At 46.7% G+C, this 17,198-nt stretch overlaps 1 protein-coding gene across 1 annotated transcript in view; it reads left to right on the top strand.

Annotated features, from left to right (window-relative positions):
• Positions 1-206: 206 nt before the first annotated feature.
• The window catches only part of rrm1 (ribonucleotide reductase M1 polypeptide), a 39,285-nt gene continuing 22,293 nt past the window's right edge, over positions 207-17,198 (top strand). The window contains exons 1-4 of the mRNA XM_072576697.1: positions 207-385; positions 8,862-8,950; positions 15,481-15,658; positions 17,067-17,167. Coding sequence (XP_072432798.1) covers positions 367-385; positions 8,862-8,950; positions 15,481-15,658; positions 17,067-17,167 — 387 coding nt within the window. The 5' untranslated portion in view covers positions 207-366. The remainder of the gene's footprint in view (positions 386-8,861; positions 8,951-15,480; positions 15,659-17,066; positions 17,168-17,198) is intronic.

Below are 17,198 nucleotides of genomic sequence, written 5' to 3'. Positions count from 1 at the left end.
CCTATCGACAGGGAGGGCTTGGAACTGGGTGGGATCCTCTCTAATCGAGGCCCTGGCTTCACCGGCAGCAGCAGGCCCCACGTTGCCATGACAACGGCGGCCAAGCGGGCTCCGTCTCGATTGGCGGAGCCCGGCACCGTCCCCGGCCGCTCATTGGTCGAGGGCGGGGCCCCGCTGGTCGTGATTGGCCGCGAGGCCGATTAATATTCCGGCGGGAAAGGCGCGCGCGGCTTTAGTTCGAGCGGCAGCGGGACCGGGTTCACGGCGAGATCACCAACGGATCACCACATCCCGGTCTCCGGAGAGTCTTCACCCGATCTTCCCCCGGCCCTCACAACACAGACACAGACCCCGGGCCTCAGCAACATGTTCGTCATCAAGAGAGGTACTGAGCCCGGGGGTGGGGACATAGACCCCGACCCTAACGACAGACCGGGGATAGGGGGTAGTATAGACCGGGGAGGGGAGATGGGGAGGAAGTGTATCCCCCGCCTCCCGGTGAGGGATGGGCCTGACCTCTGGGAGAGTGTGGGCTTGGGGTGCAGCCATCCCCCGGGGGAGGGCAGCTTTACCCCCGGGCTGGGGAGCGATGGGCCTGGTCCCCTGGGTGCCGTGGGCCCCCTGTGTGTAAGGTCTTTATTGAAAGATGAGACCCTGAGGGTGTTTACGGGGACGGGCGGGTGTGGGGAGAGGAGGCTCTCCCTGTTGTGGGACAGCCCGCACCCTGGGCTCGCTGGTTTCAAACAAATCAGGGGAATGTCTGTGTGGGTGGGTGTCTGTGTGGGTGGGTGTCTGTGTGGGTGGGTGTCTGTGTGGGTGGGTGTCTGTGTTTGTCTGTGTCTGTGTGGGTGGGTGTCTGTGTGGGTGGGTGTCTGTGTTTGTCTGTGTCTGTGTGGGTGGGTGTCTGTGTGGGTGGGTGTCTGTGTGGGTGGGTGTCTGTGTGGGTGGGTGTCTGTGTGGGTGGGTGTCTGTGTGGGTGGGTGTCTGTGTGGGTGGGTGTCTGTGTGGGTGGGTGTCTGTGTGGGTGGGTGTCTGTGCCTGTATCTCTCTCTCTCTCTCTCTCTCTGTGCAGCTCTCCCTGAAAAGGCGGTGGAAGCAGGATCCATGAACATTTGTAATACAGAAATTGTCAAGACTCCTGTTGAAGGGATGAGGGGTTCTCAGAGGTGGACAGGGATGTAGATTCATCATCCATTATATTATTAAATGGAGCAGCAGGATTTTGGGGCTGAATGGCCACCTCCTGATTTTAATCCTTATATGACATTCAGTCTCCCATTTCATTGTCAAATTATTCAGACTGTATCCAGTTTGAATCCATATGTTCACATCCATAGTGGGAGCTGCCAATGTAAACATGTCACCATGTAGTTACCTCCTCCTGCCAGCGGGAGCGCTAGCTCCATGGGTGTGACATGTTTACATGGACTGTCCCCGTTATAAAGGGGGCATGAGAAATGGTAAACTTTGAATGTGGGCAGATGTTTGACTGTGTGTAGGTATGTTTGATCATTGTGCCAACCCCCAGTCAGTGCAGATAGGGAGCACTGGGGGATGTAGTTATTAGACGTTTTCAGATTAGCTCAGTGTCCAGTGGGTCACTGGGTCCAGTGCCACTGTAAACCCTCACCCTAGCTCGGGTCGTGTGAGCTAAAGCAAGATATTTCGGATTTTCTGCAGTTAAAAAACAGAAACTGCGAGAGAAATTCCACAGGGCTGGCAGCATCTATGGGCAGAGTTGAGATTTCTAGTCCAATATGACTTCTTTGGAGTGCTTGGTGCAGGTTCTTGCAAGGCTGACGAATGGTGAACCTTTCCATGTCTGGTCTGGGGGAAATTTGTAATTGGTTTAATTTCTGTTCTGGCGCTCTGTGGCTGTTTTGTCAACCTATAGCTTTGTGTTTCTGTATTCCACTGAGGCTGGTCAGTACCTGTTGTCCTCTTGATAGCTTTAATTTTCTCCATTATGCAGAAATAAAGTGCGATTGCTCTGCCTCTGAATATAACTATTCATTGCTTTGTCTGATTTTTTAAAAAATCATCTTTCCAGTGTTTCTTTCGACTCTTTGCAGCTCCCTGTAATTCCACGGTTCTACTTCCCTTTATATACACTTTTTTTTGTTCTCCCGCCTGAGTATAGTTTTGAATTTGGCGCCGAAGCAGTTGGTTATAAGAGTGGCGGGAATTGAGTGAACCGCGCTGAACCTCAGCATATAAAAGTGAATTTAAACTGGGCTATGGATCAGGAAGCTGGAGAGAGAGACGTGGATAGAGAGCAGGGCCTCGGGTCAAACTCTCGCCCCGCGTATCAAAGCGAAACTATTCCAGCGATAACAAGTTCAGGGCTTTCGAATGTATGGGGACTGAAATAAGTCAGACGCTGGTGAAATGGACACGGTTTCGGAAGAATGAATAGAATTTATAAATCTCAATTGAGACGATGTCGAAGGTTAGTTTTAACTCATTCAAGACTAGTAATTCTAAAACAAATGCTTGCAGATTACACCAGATGTTCTCCGAAATCGTTGGATGACTATTGGAACATGGTACACCCTCTGTTATACCTCTGGGTGTACAATTTTGCAAGGCTCATTAATCAATCTTCAACCAGCCAGACCGGACCTTTGTAACGTTGGGCAATGGGTGGCAGGACCCAGAATCTATGATCTTGGCTAAGGTTTAGACACCATAAAGTGTGTGTTCTGTTTGGTATTTACAGGCTGCTGATTGCTGCAGAGGTGGACTTGTGGCTTTTCTCTGACCTTCAGTGAGTGTATTTCGAGATGGATTTGCAAGGACAGTGGAAATGATACAAAACTTGCATGTATTATGAATTGTGAAGAGAGAAGTAACCTTGCAAAAAGCTTGAACACACTGGAATAAGTAGATGTGTGGCAGAATTTAATGAAAAAAAAGTGTGAGATAATTAATTTTGGTCTGAAGAAAATGGTGTTGTTATAAATAACATGTACATTTTTAAAGGAGATCTCAGGCATGTATTGGCACCACATTTAAGGTAGAAAGTGTATTAGTGAAGATAGAGAAACTATTTACAACAGCCATTCTTGAAATGAGTTGCAACAGTATGGATTGATCAGAGGTGGCTGTTCTAGTCCTGAGCGCAGAGAGCATTGAGACAATTTGATAGGTGTTCAAAATTATGGTTCTGAATAGTAGATGTAGATCCCCCAAAATAGAAATGGCTGAAAAACTTGTCTTGTAGAGCCTTGGTGCGACCACTTCTGTATCAAACCAGGCACTCAGTCTACACACTAACCCATCAGTCTTGCAGCATTATTCACACCACTCAGCTGTTCTCCCCTTTAAATTAGTTTTAATCAACCTGTTCAAACATGTTACGTGAGGTAGGTGGGTCTATCTCTGGCCAGAAAGTCATAATTGTTGACCCACCAAATCTTCTCACTCTATTTTGTGTCAGTATTGTCTCCTTATTTAAAGAAAGCATTACTTGCCATTGAGTGCAACTAGGTTCACTGGTCTGAGTCCTGGGATGGGGATATTTTCCTTATGTGAAAGATTAACCATGCTAGACCTGTAGTCTCTGGGGTTTAGAAGAATGAGGTGATCTCATTCAAACATGTAGAATTCATACAAGATAGCTGAAGGAATGATGTTTTCTCCCAAGCTTTTGGCTCTAGAATGAGGGGATACTGTTTCAGGATAGTGGAGAGGCTGTGTAAGACCGAATTGAGGATTTCTTCACTGGTGAGCCTTCAACGTTATGTACTTAGGAGGGCTCTGGAGGCTCAGTCAGTGAGCATGTACAAGACTGAGATCAGTAGTTCTACACATGAAAAACAGCACAGGATATGGGGATAGTGCAGAAAATTGTGTTAAAGTACTGGTAGTTCTCTTGTAACGCCATGGTTCGGTATCTGTGCAATCTTGCTTTATAAGAAAATTGTGTGATACCGTCACCATTAGAACTAATGGGGCTGGACTTGTGTTATAGCTAATACAAGTAAGGAAAGTTTGTGTTCTGGAAATATATTTAAATTTGGCAATTGTGTTATAGCCAATTCGTGTTGTAGAAACATGTTATAGGTGATGGTACATGTCAGCACAAATTGATCAGGGATCTCAAAGTGAAGGAGCCATTGGGAAGTAGTGACCATAATACAATAAGCTTCAATCTGCAATTTGAGAGGGAGAGGGTATAATCGGCATGACAATATTTCTGTTGAATAAAGGGAACTATGGAGCTATGAGGGAGGAGCTGGCCAAAGTTCAATGGTGCAATACCTTAGCAGGGATGACAGTGGAGGAGCAATGGCGGATATTTCTGTGTATAATGCAGAAGATGCAGGATCAGTTCATTCCAAAAAGGAAGAAAGATCCTAGGAGGAGGCATGGGTGGCCGTTGCTGACGAGGGATGTGAAGAAACATAAAGTTAAGAGAGAAAAGTATAACATAGCAAAGATAAGTGGGAAAACGGAGGACTGGGAAGCTTTTAAAGAACAACAGAGGATTACTAAGAAGGAAATACGCAGAGAAAAAATGAGGTACGAAGGTAAACTGGCCAAAAATATAAAGGATAGTAAAAGCTTTTTTAGGTATGTGAAAGGCAAAAAAATGGTTAAGACTAAAATTGGGCCCTTGAAGACAGAAACAGGGGAATATATTATGGGGAACAAAGAAACGGCAGAAGAATTGAATTGGTACTTCAGATCTGTGTTCACTGGGGAAGACACAAGCAATCTCCCTGAGGTAACAGTGGCTGAAGGACCTGAACTTAAGGGAATTAATATTTGCCAGGAATTGGTGTTGGAGAGACTGTTAGGTCTGAAGGTTGATAAGTCCCCAGGGCCTGATGGTCTACATCCCAGGGTACTGAAGGAGGTGGCTTGAAAAATCATGGATGTGTTGGTGATTATTTTCCAGAGTTCAATAGATTCGGGATCGGTTCCTGAGGATTGGAGGGTGGCTAATGTTGTACCACTTTTTAAGAAAGGTGGGAGAGAAAGCAGGAAATTATAGACCAATTAGTCTGACCTCAGTGGTGGGAAAGATGCTGGAGTCTTTTATAAAGGATGAAATTATGACACATCTGGATAGTAGTAACAGGATAGGTCAGAGTCAGCATGGATTTATGAAGGGGAAATCATGCTTGACTAATCTTATGGAATTTTTTGAGGATGTAACTCTGAAGATGGATGAGTGTACCTGGACTTTCAGAGAGCTTTTGATAAAGTCCCACATAGGAGGTTAGTGAGCAAAATTAGGGCGCATGATATTGGGGGCAAAGTACTAACTTGGATTGAAAGTTGGTTGACTGATAGGAAACAAAGAGCTCCATTTAGGAATGGCAGGCAGTGACCAGTGGGGTGCCGCAGGGATCAGTGCTGGGACCGCAGCTTTTTACAATATATGTTAATGATATAGAAGATGGTATTAGCAATAACATTAGCAGATTTACTGATGATACTAAGCTGGGTGGCAGGGTGCAATGTGAGGAGGATGTTAGGAGATTACAGGGTGACCTGGACAGGTTAGGTGAGTGGTCATTGGCATGGCAGATGCAGTTTAATGTGGATAAATGTATGGTTATCCATTTTGGTGGCAAGAACAGGAAGGCAGATTACTACCTAACTGTAATCAATTTAGGTAAAGGGGCAGTACAAAGATTTGGGTGTTCTTGTACACCAGTCAATGAAGGTAAGCATGCAGGTACAGCAGGTAGTGAAGAAGGCTAATGGCATGCTGGCCTTCATAACAAGAGGGATTGAATATAGAAAAGCAAAGAGGTTCTTCTGCAGCTGTACAGGGCCCTGGTGAGACCACACCTGGAGTACTGTGTGTAGTTCTGGTCTCCAAATTTGAGGAAAGACATTCTGGCTATTGAGGGAGTGCAGCGTAGGTTCACAAGGTCAATTCCTGGAATGGCGGGACTACCTCACACTGAGCGACTGGGCTTGTATACCCTTGAGTTTAGAAGACTGAGAGGGGATCTGATTGAGACATATAAGATTATTAAAGGATTGGACACTCTGGATGCAGGAAACATGATTCTGCTGATGGGTGAGTGCCGAACCAGAGGACACAGCTTAAAAATACGGGGTAGACCATTTAGGACAGAGATGAGGAGAAACTTCTTCACCCAGAGAGTGGTGGGTGTGTGGAATGCTCTGCCCCAGATGGCATAGAACATAGAAAAATACAGTGCAGTACAGACCCTTCGGCCCTCGATGTTGCGCCGACTGAAGCCTACCTAACCTACACTAGCCCAATAACCTCCATGTGCTTGTCCAATGCCCGCTTAAATGACCATAAAGAGGGAGAGTCCACCACTGCTACTGGCAGGGCGTTCCATGAACTCACAACCCTCCTACCTCCAAGTGCTCACCTACCTCCAAGTCTAACACCTGGCCTGGTTCATTACCTAGAACCAAATCCAGTATAGCCTCACCTCTTGTTGGCCTGTCTACATATTGTGTCAGGAAACCCTCCTGCACACATTGGACAAACACCGACCCATCTAACGAACTCGAGCTATAGCTTTCCCAGTCAATATCTGGGAAGTTAAAGTCCCCCATAACAACCACCCTGCTACTTTCACTCTTCTCCTGAATCATCCTCTCAATACTTTCCTCTACTTCTCTTGGACTATTAGGAGGCCTGTAGAAAACTCCTAACAGGGTGACCTCACCTTTCCTATTTCTAACCTCCGCCCACACTACCTCAGATGGCAAGTCTTCCTCCATCACCCTTTCTACTGCTGTAATACTATCCTTGACAAGCAATGCCACACCTCCCCCTCTTTTACCCCCATCTCTGACCCTACTAAAACATTTAAACCCTGGAACCTGCAACAGCCATTCCTGTCCCTGTTCTACCCACGTCTCTGTAATGGCCACAACATTGAAGTCCCAGGTACCAACCCATGCTGCAAGCTCACCTACCTTATTTCTTATACTTCTGGCATTGAAGTATACACACTTCAAGCCACCTTCCTGTTTACAGGCACCCTCCTTCGAGATCGATGCCATGTTCCTAACCTCCCTACACTCAAAGTCCTGTACCCTAAAGCTACAGTCCAGGTTCCCATGCCCTTGCAGAATTAGTTTAAACCCTCCCAAAGAGCACTAGCAAACCTCCCCCCAAGGATCCTGGTGCCCCTCAGGTTCAGGTGTAGACCATCCTGTTTATAGAGGTCCCACCTTACCCAGAAAGAACCCCAGTTGTCCAGAAACCGGAATCCCTCTCTCCTGCACCATCCCTGTAGCCATGCATTTAACTCTTCTCTCTCCCTATTCCTCGACTATCTTATCACGTTGCACGGGTAACAAACCAGAGACAACGACTCTTTTCGTTCTAGCTCTGAGCTTCCAACCTAGCTCCCTGAAAGCCTGTCTAACATCCTCACCCCTCTTCCTACCAATGTCGTTGGTGCCAACGTGGACCACGATCTGGGGCTGCTCCCCCTCCCCCTTGAGGACCCGGAAAACACGATCAGAGACATCACGTACCCTTGCACCTGGGAGGCAACATACCAATCGTGAGTCTCTGTCGCCCCCGCAAAACCGCCTATCTGTGCCCCTCACTATTGAGTCCCCAATAACTATCGCTCTACCTTTCTCCACCCTTCCCTTCTGAGAAACGGGGACAGTCTCCGTGCCAGAGGCCTGAACCTCGTTGCTTACCCCTGGTAAGTCATTCCCCCCCCCCCCCCCCCCCCCCCAAGTATCCAAAACTGTATACTTGTTCTTGAGGGGAATGACCGCAGGGGGTCCCTACACTGGCTGCTTCCTCCCACTCCCTCTCACTGTCACCCATCTCTATAACTTTCGGAGTAACTACTTCCCTAAAGCTCTGATCTAGGACCCCCTCTGCCTCCCGAATGATCCGCAGTTCATCCAACTCCAGCTCCAGTTCCCTAACACGGTCTTGGAGGAGCTGCAGATGGGTGCACTTCTTGCAAGTGTAATCAGGAGGGACGCGAATGGCATCCCTCACCTCATACATGTTGCAAGAGGAACATTGCACTGCCTTCGCTACCATCCCTCTAAAAGGTAAACTTTAAAAACTAGATCTAAAGAAACAAACAAGCAAAATGCAGCACTTACCTGCTTGTCACAATGGGTCTTATTATTAGGTTAGAGGAGGGCGGCGGGTGGGAGGCTCTACCCCTGTAGTGCTTCGGGTTCCTTGCCTGCGCGTTTTTATAAGAAAAAAAACCTTCCCTGGTAAGCTAGCGCGACACCAGCTTCCGGGTCCGCTAGGCGCTTAAAAAACACTTTAAATTTTAGCCGTTAAAAAAAAACAATAACTGGACTATACCGTGACTTAAAAAAAACACCATCAGACAGCCGTTACCTGCTCCGCTGAGAGAGTGAGCAGTGGAGGCCCAGTCTCTGGATTCATTTAAAGAGTTGGATAGAGCTCTCAAGACTTATGGAGATAAGGCAGGAACAGGATACTGATTAAGGATGATCAGCCATGATCATATTGAATGGTGGTGCAGGCTCGAAGGGCAGAATGGCCTACTGCTGCATCTATTGTCTATAGGAGAACCATCTGTACAAAAATAGCCACAATTTTGTTGGCCGTAGGCTAAAGGTTGAGTGGCCTCCTGTAGTTGAGGAGTGGCCTCCTGAATTATTTGTAGTTGAGCCACAGACTTTGCATCCCTACTACTGATTCCCTCACCTCTTGCTGCTAATGTCTTGATGCTCTTGCAACTTATGAATTCCTTTCCTAATTCTATCTGTCTGTGTGTCTCTCCCTCCTTTACGTCAGTCAGAAACTTTTCATTATGCTAAAGATGCTTTTTAAATTACAGCTGATATTGACTGCTTAATGGATGAAGAAGTGCTTAAACTTGTAATGTTTTGCTATTCAGATGGACGCCAGGAGCGGGTCATGTTTGACAAGATAACATCCCGAATACAGAAGCTGTGCTATGGCCTGAATCCTGACTTTGTGGATCCAGTGAGTGGCTTTTTAATGATTTTCTGTTGCCACTGGTGTGAAATCATCATTAGCATTTCATTGGTGGTTGGTTCTGTGATTGACTGAGCTAAGTGTGTTCCCCTGGTGAAGCATAGAACCATTAGGGAAAAGCTTGCATTGTGATTTTCGGATGCCCTAAAGTGATCCACATCCAACTTATGACATACAGTAAATAATATATTAAATGCAAGATCTTAGTATACAAATGATACCCACGAACAGCAATATAGTAATGACGAAATGATTTTTATATTGAAGGACAAGTATTGCCACTCTCGCCTTAAAAAAAGCTCCCTCATCTTGAAATCCCCACCCTGTGGAAATGATGTCTGCCATTCACCTTATTTGATAAACCTCTATAAAATCACCTTTCATCTTAGAACATAGAAAAGTACAACACAGAACAGGCCCTTCAGCCCATGATGTTGCGCCGAGGATTAATCCTTATCTAAAATAAAATAACCTAATTTACTGACCCCTCAATCCAGTGCTGTCCCTATCGCTTAAGTGTCCCTAATGACTCAGCTTCCACCACCACCACCACTGCTGGCAACGCAATCCATGCGTTCACAACTCTGTAAAGAGCCTACCTCTGGTGTCTCCTCTATACCTTTTCTCCTAACATTTTAAAACTATGACCCTTCCTCGCAGTCAATCCTGCCCTGGGGAAAAGTCTCTGGCTATCGACTATATCCATGCCTGTTATTACCTTGTACATCTTTGATCAGATCACCACTCTTCCTCTTCTCCAAAGATAAAAGTCAGATTTTAGTCATCCTCTTTTCATAACACAAGCCCTGAAGTTTGGCAGCATCTTGGGAAACCCTCTCCAAAGCCTCTGTATCTTCCCTATAATAGGGCGACCAGAACTGGACAAAATATTCCAAATGTGGTGTCTCCAGAGGTTGAAGAGCTGCAGAAAAACCTCACAGCTCTTAAACTCGATCCCACTGTTAATGAAAGCCAAAACACCATATGCTTACTTAGCAACCCTATCCACTTGGGTGGTAACTTTGAGCGATCTATGCACTTGAACACCAAGATCCCGCTGTTCTTACACACTGCCAAAAATCTTGTCTTTAATGCTATATTCAGATTCAAGTTCGACCTTCCAAAATGCATCACTTTGCATTTATCCAGTTTTCTCAGTACACCACCCATGCCCTCCACCTCCTCTAAGACTTCTGTTTCCCTGGCTCCCAACGCCTCATCTTCACCACGGATATCCAATCCCTCTACACCTCCGTCCACCATGACCAGGGCCTCCAAGCTCTCCGTTTTTTTTTCCTCTCCAGATATCCCCAACAATACCCTTCCACCGACACTCTCATTCATTTGGCCGAAGTGGTCCTCACCCTTAACAATTTCGCCTTTGAATCCTCCCACTTCCTCCAGACCAAAGGGCTAGCCATGGGCACACGTATGGGCCCCAGCTATGCCTGTCTCTTTGTTGGCTACGTAGAGCAGTTGATCTTCCGTAATTACACCGGCAACACTACCCACCACTTCCTCCGCTACATTGATGACTGCATTGGTGCCACCTCGTGCTCCCACGAGGAGGTTGAGCAATTCATCAACTTCACCAACACATTCCACCCTGACCTTAAATTTACCTGGACCATCTCTGACACCTCCCTCCCCTTCCTGGCCCTCTCCATCTCCATTAATGACGACCGACTTGACACAAACCCACCGACTCTCACAGTTACCTGGATTACACCTCTTCCCACCCTACCTCTTACAAAATGCCATCCCATATTCCCAATTCGTCCACCTCCACTGTATCTGCTCCCAGGAGGGCCAGTTCCACCACAGAACACATCAGATGGCCTCCTTTTTTAGAGACCGCAATTTCCCTTCCCACGTGGTTAAAGATGCCCTCCAATACATCTCGTCCACATGCCGCACCTCCGCCCTCAGACCCCACCCCTCCAACCGTAACAAGGACAGAACGCCCCTGGTGCTCACCTTCCACCCTACCAACCTTCGCATAAACCAAATCGTCCGCCAACATTTCCGGCACCTCCAAAAAGACCCCACCACCAGGGGTTTATTTCCCTCCCCACCCCTTTCTGCCTTCCGCAAAGACCGTTCCCTCCATGACTACCTGGTCAGGTCCACGCCCCCCTCTAACCCACCCTCCCATCCTGGCACTTTCTTCTGCCACCGCAGGAACTGTAAAACCTGCAGCCACACCTTCTCCCTCACCTCTATCCAAGGCCCTAAAGGAGCCTTCCACATCCATTAAAGTTTTACTTGCGCATCCACTAATATCATTTATTGCATCCGTTGCTCCAGATGCGGTCTCCTCTACATTGGGAAGACTGGGCGCCTCCTAGCAGAGCGCTTTAGGGAACATCTCCGGGACACCCGTACCAATCAACTACGCCGCCCCGTGGCCCAACATTTCATCTCCCCCGCCCACTCTGCCGAGGACATGGAGGTCCTGGGCCTCCTTCACCGCCGCTCCCTCACCACCAGACGCCTGGAGGAAGAACGCCTCATCTTCCACCTTGGAACACCAACCCCAGGGCATCAATGTGGACTTCAACAGTTTCCTCATTTCCCCTTCCCCCACCTCACCCTAGTTCCAAACTTCCAGCTCAGCACTGTCCCCGTGACTTGTCCGGACTTGTCCTACCTTCCCATCTCCTTTTCCACCTATCCACTCCTCCCTGACCTATCACCTTCATCCCCTCCCCCACTCACCCATTGTACTCTATGCTACTTTCTCCCCACCCCCACCCTCCTCTAGCTTATCTCTCCATGCTTAAGGCTCACTGCCTTTATTCCTGATGAAGGGCCTTTGCCTGAAATGTCGATTTTGAAGCTACTCGGATGCTGCCTGAATTGCTGTGCTCTTCCAACACCCCTAATCCAGACACAGGATAAGGACAGCTGGGTTACTGTCAGAGGGAGGAAAGAGAACTGACAGACAGAGCAGGGATCTCCTGTGGCCACTGCCTTTAGCAACAAGTATACCGTCCTGGGGGATACTGCTGGTGGGGACAGTCTACCAAGGATACATAGTTGACAGATCTCTGGCACTGAGGATCAGAAGGGAAGGGCGTTGGGGGAGGGGGGGAGGGGTGGGGGGGCGGGTGAAGGAATATAGAGAAATGCTAGCGGTAGGGGGACTCCATAGTTAGATGGATTAACAGGAGATTTTGTGTCAGGAACAGGAGTCCTGGAAGATTGTCATCGATGGGGTGTACAAGATTCTGAAAGGGGAGGGTAAGCAGCCAGAAAACATGGTACATATTGGTACTAATGATATAGCCAGGAAAAGGATTGAGGATCCGAAAAGGGACTACAGAGAGCTCTGATGGAAACTAAACAGCAGGACAAGTTGAGTAGTGTTCTCAGGTTTGCTATCAGTGCAACGAGATAGTGAGGTGAGCAACAGGCAGCTGGTGCAGGAGGGAGGGTTTCAAATACGTAGACCATTGCTGTGCTCTTCCAGCACCACTAATCCAGAGTCTGGTTTCCAGCATCTGCAGTCATTGTTTTTACCTTCTCCTGTGTCTGCAGAGTGACCTCCTCAATTTCTCCCTCAGCCTCCTGGATGATCTGCAGTTTGTCCAGCTCCAGTTCCCTAACTGTTTTTGAGGAGCTGGAGCTGGGTGCACTTCCTGCAGATGTGGCTAATGGAGAAGTGTCGTGTCTTTCACCTGCCACATTCTCCTGGAGGAACATGCAACTGCCTTATCATCCATACCCTGCTAATCTAAAAGCCCACACAGGACTAAACAAGGAAGAGGGGGAAAAAAAGAAAATCTGAAGAACTCAGATTAGACCCTTATTAATGTTAGAGGTGGGTGGGAGGGAGACCCTGCTGTCTTGGCTTAGATCTCACCCACTTTTTAAAAAAAAAGTGCCCTTCCCAGCAACCCTCACTTCTCTCTGCCCTATCTCCTTGCCACTCTGTAAAGATTGGAGCTTCCTACTCTCCAATGAAAAACATCACAGCCTATTCAGCCTCTCCTTATAATTCACACTCTCCAACGAGCTGGTAAATCTTTTTCTGAGCCTCTCCAGTTTAATATCCTTCCTACAATAAGGTCACCAGAACTGTACACTGTACTGTAGAAGAGGTCTAATCAGTGTCCTATACAACCTCAACGTAATGTCCTAACTCCTACACTTAATGGTCTGAGTAATGAAGGCAAGTATGGTAAATGCCTTAACCACCCCATTTACATGAGATGCAACCTTGCAAGAATTGTGCTCCTGAACCCCTAGTCTCTGTTCTATAACACTGTCCAAGGCCCTACTTCTAACTGTACAAGTTGTTAATATTCTTTAATGCTATAACAATTATCTAATTCCCCTGTAGGGATCAGTGCTCAGATCCCTGCTGTTTGTAATATGCTTAAATGACTTGGAGGATATTGGAGGTGGCCTGATCAGTAAACTTGCGGATGACAGATTGGGGGAGCTGCGGAGAGTGAGGATTGCCAGAAGGTATGACAGGACAGAATACTCTAGGAAATGGATGGAGAAAAGGCAGATGATGGTTTCTCAGGTTAGAAATGTTAATTGCCAGGGAATGTAGGTTAAAGGCAATAAAGTGGTAAGATTAAAGGAGATGTGAGGCGCAAGTTTTTTTTAAAGAGGGATGTAAGTGCCTTAAATGTGTTGCCATATGAGGTGATGGAGGTGAATTGGTGGCAAAATTCAAGGAGGTATCTTGACTAATATATAAAAATGTAGGGAACAGAGGGTTATGGACCATGTAGAGGTGAAAGGTTTTCTGTTCAGAAAGGCATCATTTGTCTGCACAGTCTTGGTGGGCCAAAGGACCTTGAGATTTAATTGCACTTCCTGAATAATCAATGAGTCATATAGACGCTTTTGCCTTGCAAACCTGTGATCAAGGATAGTCAGCATGGTTTTGTGAAGGGCAGGTCATACCTCACAAACCTTTATTGAGTTCTTTGAGAAGGTGACTAAGGACGTGGACGAGGATAAAACAGTAGATGTGGTGTATATGGATTTTAGCAAGGCGTTTGGTAAGGTACCCCATGGTAGGCTACTGCAAAAATTACGGAGGTATGGCATTGAGGGTGCATTAGAGGTTTGGATTAGGAATTGGCTGGCTGGAAGGAGACAGAGGGTAGTAGTTGATGGTAAAGGTTCATCTTGGAGTGCAGTTACTAGCGGTGTTTTATAAGGATCTGTTTTGGGACCATTGCTGTTTGTCATTTTTATAAATGACTTGGAGGAGGGGCTTGAAGGCTGGGTGAGCACGTTTGCGGATGATACGAAAGTCGGGGGAGTGGTGGACAGCGAAGAAGGATGTGGCAGGTTACACCGGGATATAGATAAGTTGCAGAGCTGGGCAGAAAGGTGGCAAATGGAGTTCAATGTAGCTAAGTGTGAAGTCATTCACTTTGGTAGGAGTAACAAGAAGATGGATTACTGGGCTAATGGTAGGCTACTTGGTAGTGTGGATGAGCAGAGGGATCTTGGTGTCCATGTACACAGATCTCTGAAAGTTGCCACCCAGGTAAATAGTACTGTGAAGAAGGCATATGGCGTACTGGGCTTTATTGGTAGAGGAATTGAGTTCCAGAGTCCTGAGGTCATGTTGCAGTTGTAAAAGACTTTGGTGTGGCCTTATCTGGAGTATTGTGTACAGTTTTGGCCACCATACTCTAGGAAGGATGTGGAGGCACTGGAGGTTTACCAGGATGTTGCCTGGCATGGTTGGAAGATCGTATGAGGAGAGGCTGAGGCATTTGGGGCTGTTCTCATTGGAGAAAAGAAGGTTTAGGGGTGACTTGATAGAGGTGTACAAGATGATTAGGGGTTTAGATAGGGTTGACAGTGAGAACCTTTTTCCGCGTATGGAGTCAGCTGTTACTAGGGGACACAGCTTTAAATTAAGGGGAGGTTGGTATAGGACAGATGTTAGGGGTAGATTCTTTACTCAGTGGGTTGAGTATTCATGGAATGCCCTGCCAGTATCAGTGGTGGACTCTCCCTCTTTATGGTCATTCAAGCGGGCATTGGATAAGCATATGGAGGTTATTGGGCTAGTGTAGGTTAGGTAGGCTTCAGTCAGCGCAACATCGAGGGCTGAAGGTCCTGTACTGCGCTGTATTTTTCTACGTTCTATGTCCTATGAATTTCCAAGGAATTTGAGTCTGTAGACTTGTCAGCCGATTGGTGCCTTACTGTCCTGAAGTCAAAAGTCATGTTAGTCATTTGCAATAAATTTGGAATTGTTGTTTGTTCTAATGAGTGCCAGAAGAACACTAAGATGTTTAGATAATCTGCGGCAAGTGTTGTCAGTCACTTAAAGTCAAGAGTGTGGTGCTGAAAAAGCAGCCTGACCTGCTGTGCTTTTCCAGCACCACACTCTGCTCTGATGTCCAACATCTGCAGTCCTCACTTTCTCCTGGTCATTTTGAAAGGACAAGTTAAATGTCTGTGTAGTTTGTGCACCAATTGATGACTAATTTGTGCATTGCTTTCCTGCTGTGATGGATCAACTTGTCTTTCAGGCACAGATCACAATGAAGGTGATCCAGGGTCTGTACAGTGGCGTTACCACTGTCGAACTAGATACTCTAGCTGCAGAAACAGCTGCTACAATGACCACCAAGCATCCTGACTATGCCATTCTTGCTGCAAGGATTGCAGTCTCCAACCTCCACAAAGAAACCAAAAAGGTTTTCTCTGGTGAGTAATATTTGTGAGAATTTGCGATAGAATGATTGACCAAATGTGCAGGCCAATGTCATATTGACAGGTGACTATCAATGACTCTTGATTCTATCAATCCGATATCTAGGCAAGTTGGTGGAGTGGATGGGTAGGTGGCAGACAAATTTCAATGTCGAGTAGCATTATGATGACTAGATGATTCAGTGGTTAGCACTGTTGCCTCTCAGTAACAGGGACTCTGATTCATTTCTGTGTGGCTGTCTGTGTGCAATTTGCACATTCTTCCTGTGTCTGTATGAATTTCCTCCCATAGTCCAACAACGTGCAAGCTAGGTGGATTGGCCATGCTGAATTGCCCAAAGTGACCAGGGATGTGCAGGGTAGAGTAAGTGGATTCGCCACAGGAGATGCAGGGTTTAAGGGATAGTGTAGAATGCTCTTCAGAGGGTTGATGTGGACACAGTGGGCCAAATAGTTTGCTTCCACACTCTACAGATTCTGATTTGAGTAGAGAAATGAAGTGATGCATTTTGGTAGGAACAACTGAAAGACTGGGCTCAGTGGTTTGCACTGCTGCTTCGCAGCACCAGGGTCCCAGGTTAGATTCCAACCTCTGGCAAATGTCTGTGTGGAGTTAGCACATTCTCCCCATGCCTGCGTGGGTTTCCTCTAAATGCTCCAGTTTCCTCCCACAGTCCAAAGATGTGCAAATCAGGTGAATTGGCCATGCTAAATTGCTCATAGTGTGAGGTGCATTAGTCAAAGGCAAATGGGTCTGGGTGGGTTCTCTTTGGAGGGCTGGTGTGGACTGGTTGGGTCGAAGGGCCTGTTCCACACTGTAGGCAATCTAATCTAACAATACAAAACAAGGACACAATTCCAAGGGAAGTGCAGGAGCAGAAGGATCTGGTTATATATGTGCACAGATGATTGAGAGTAGCCAGGTGATTGGAGAGACAACAAGTGAAGCATCAGAATCCTCTGGTTTAGTAGAGGCATAGAGAGTAGGAGCAAGCCCATCCACCCACCTGGAGTATTGTGTATAGTTTTGGGTGCCACATCATAGGAAATGTATGAATGAATGAAAGACAATACAGCCCCTTCAGGAACAGGCCCCTCAGCCCTCCAGGCCAGTACAGGCACGCCTTCCCCTGCCGTGCTAATGCTATGTTCACTTACAGAATCTGTATACCTCTAATACCTTCCTAATCATGTATTTGTCCAGGTGCTTCTTGGATGCTGCTATTGTCTGCTTTTACGACCACCTCTGGCAGCATGGTCCAGGCAGTCGCCACCCTTTGCATTAGAGAGAGTGTAGAAGTGATTTACAAGAATGGTGCCAGGAATGAGAAGTTTTAGCTATGAGGTTAGATTAGGTTAACACCCCTCTTTGCTTGATATCTTTGTTTTTTTTCTTTTGCAGAGGTCATGGAAGATTTATATAACTATGTGAACCCTCTTACTAACTCTCATTCACCCATGATTTCCAAAGAAACATTGGAGATTGTACTGGAAAACAAAGATGTAAGTGCTTTCTTACTCAGGGTTTGGTGGG

The sequence above is a fragment of the Chiloscyllium punctatum genome, chromosome 9 (genome assembly GCF_047496795.1).
Source record: "Chiloscyllium punctatum isolate Juve2018m chromosome 9, sChiPun1.3, whole genome shotgun sequence".
Classification (NCBI taxonomy): Eukaryota; Metazoa; Chordata; class Chondrichthyes; order Orectolobiformes; family Hemiscylliidae; genus Chiloscyllium; species Chiloscyllium punctatum.
Note: the sequence above shows the minus strand (reverse complement) of the source record. Positions and strands in the feature narration are given on the sequence as shown.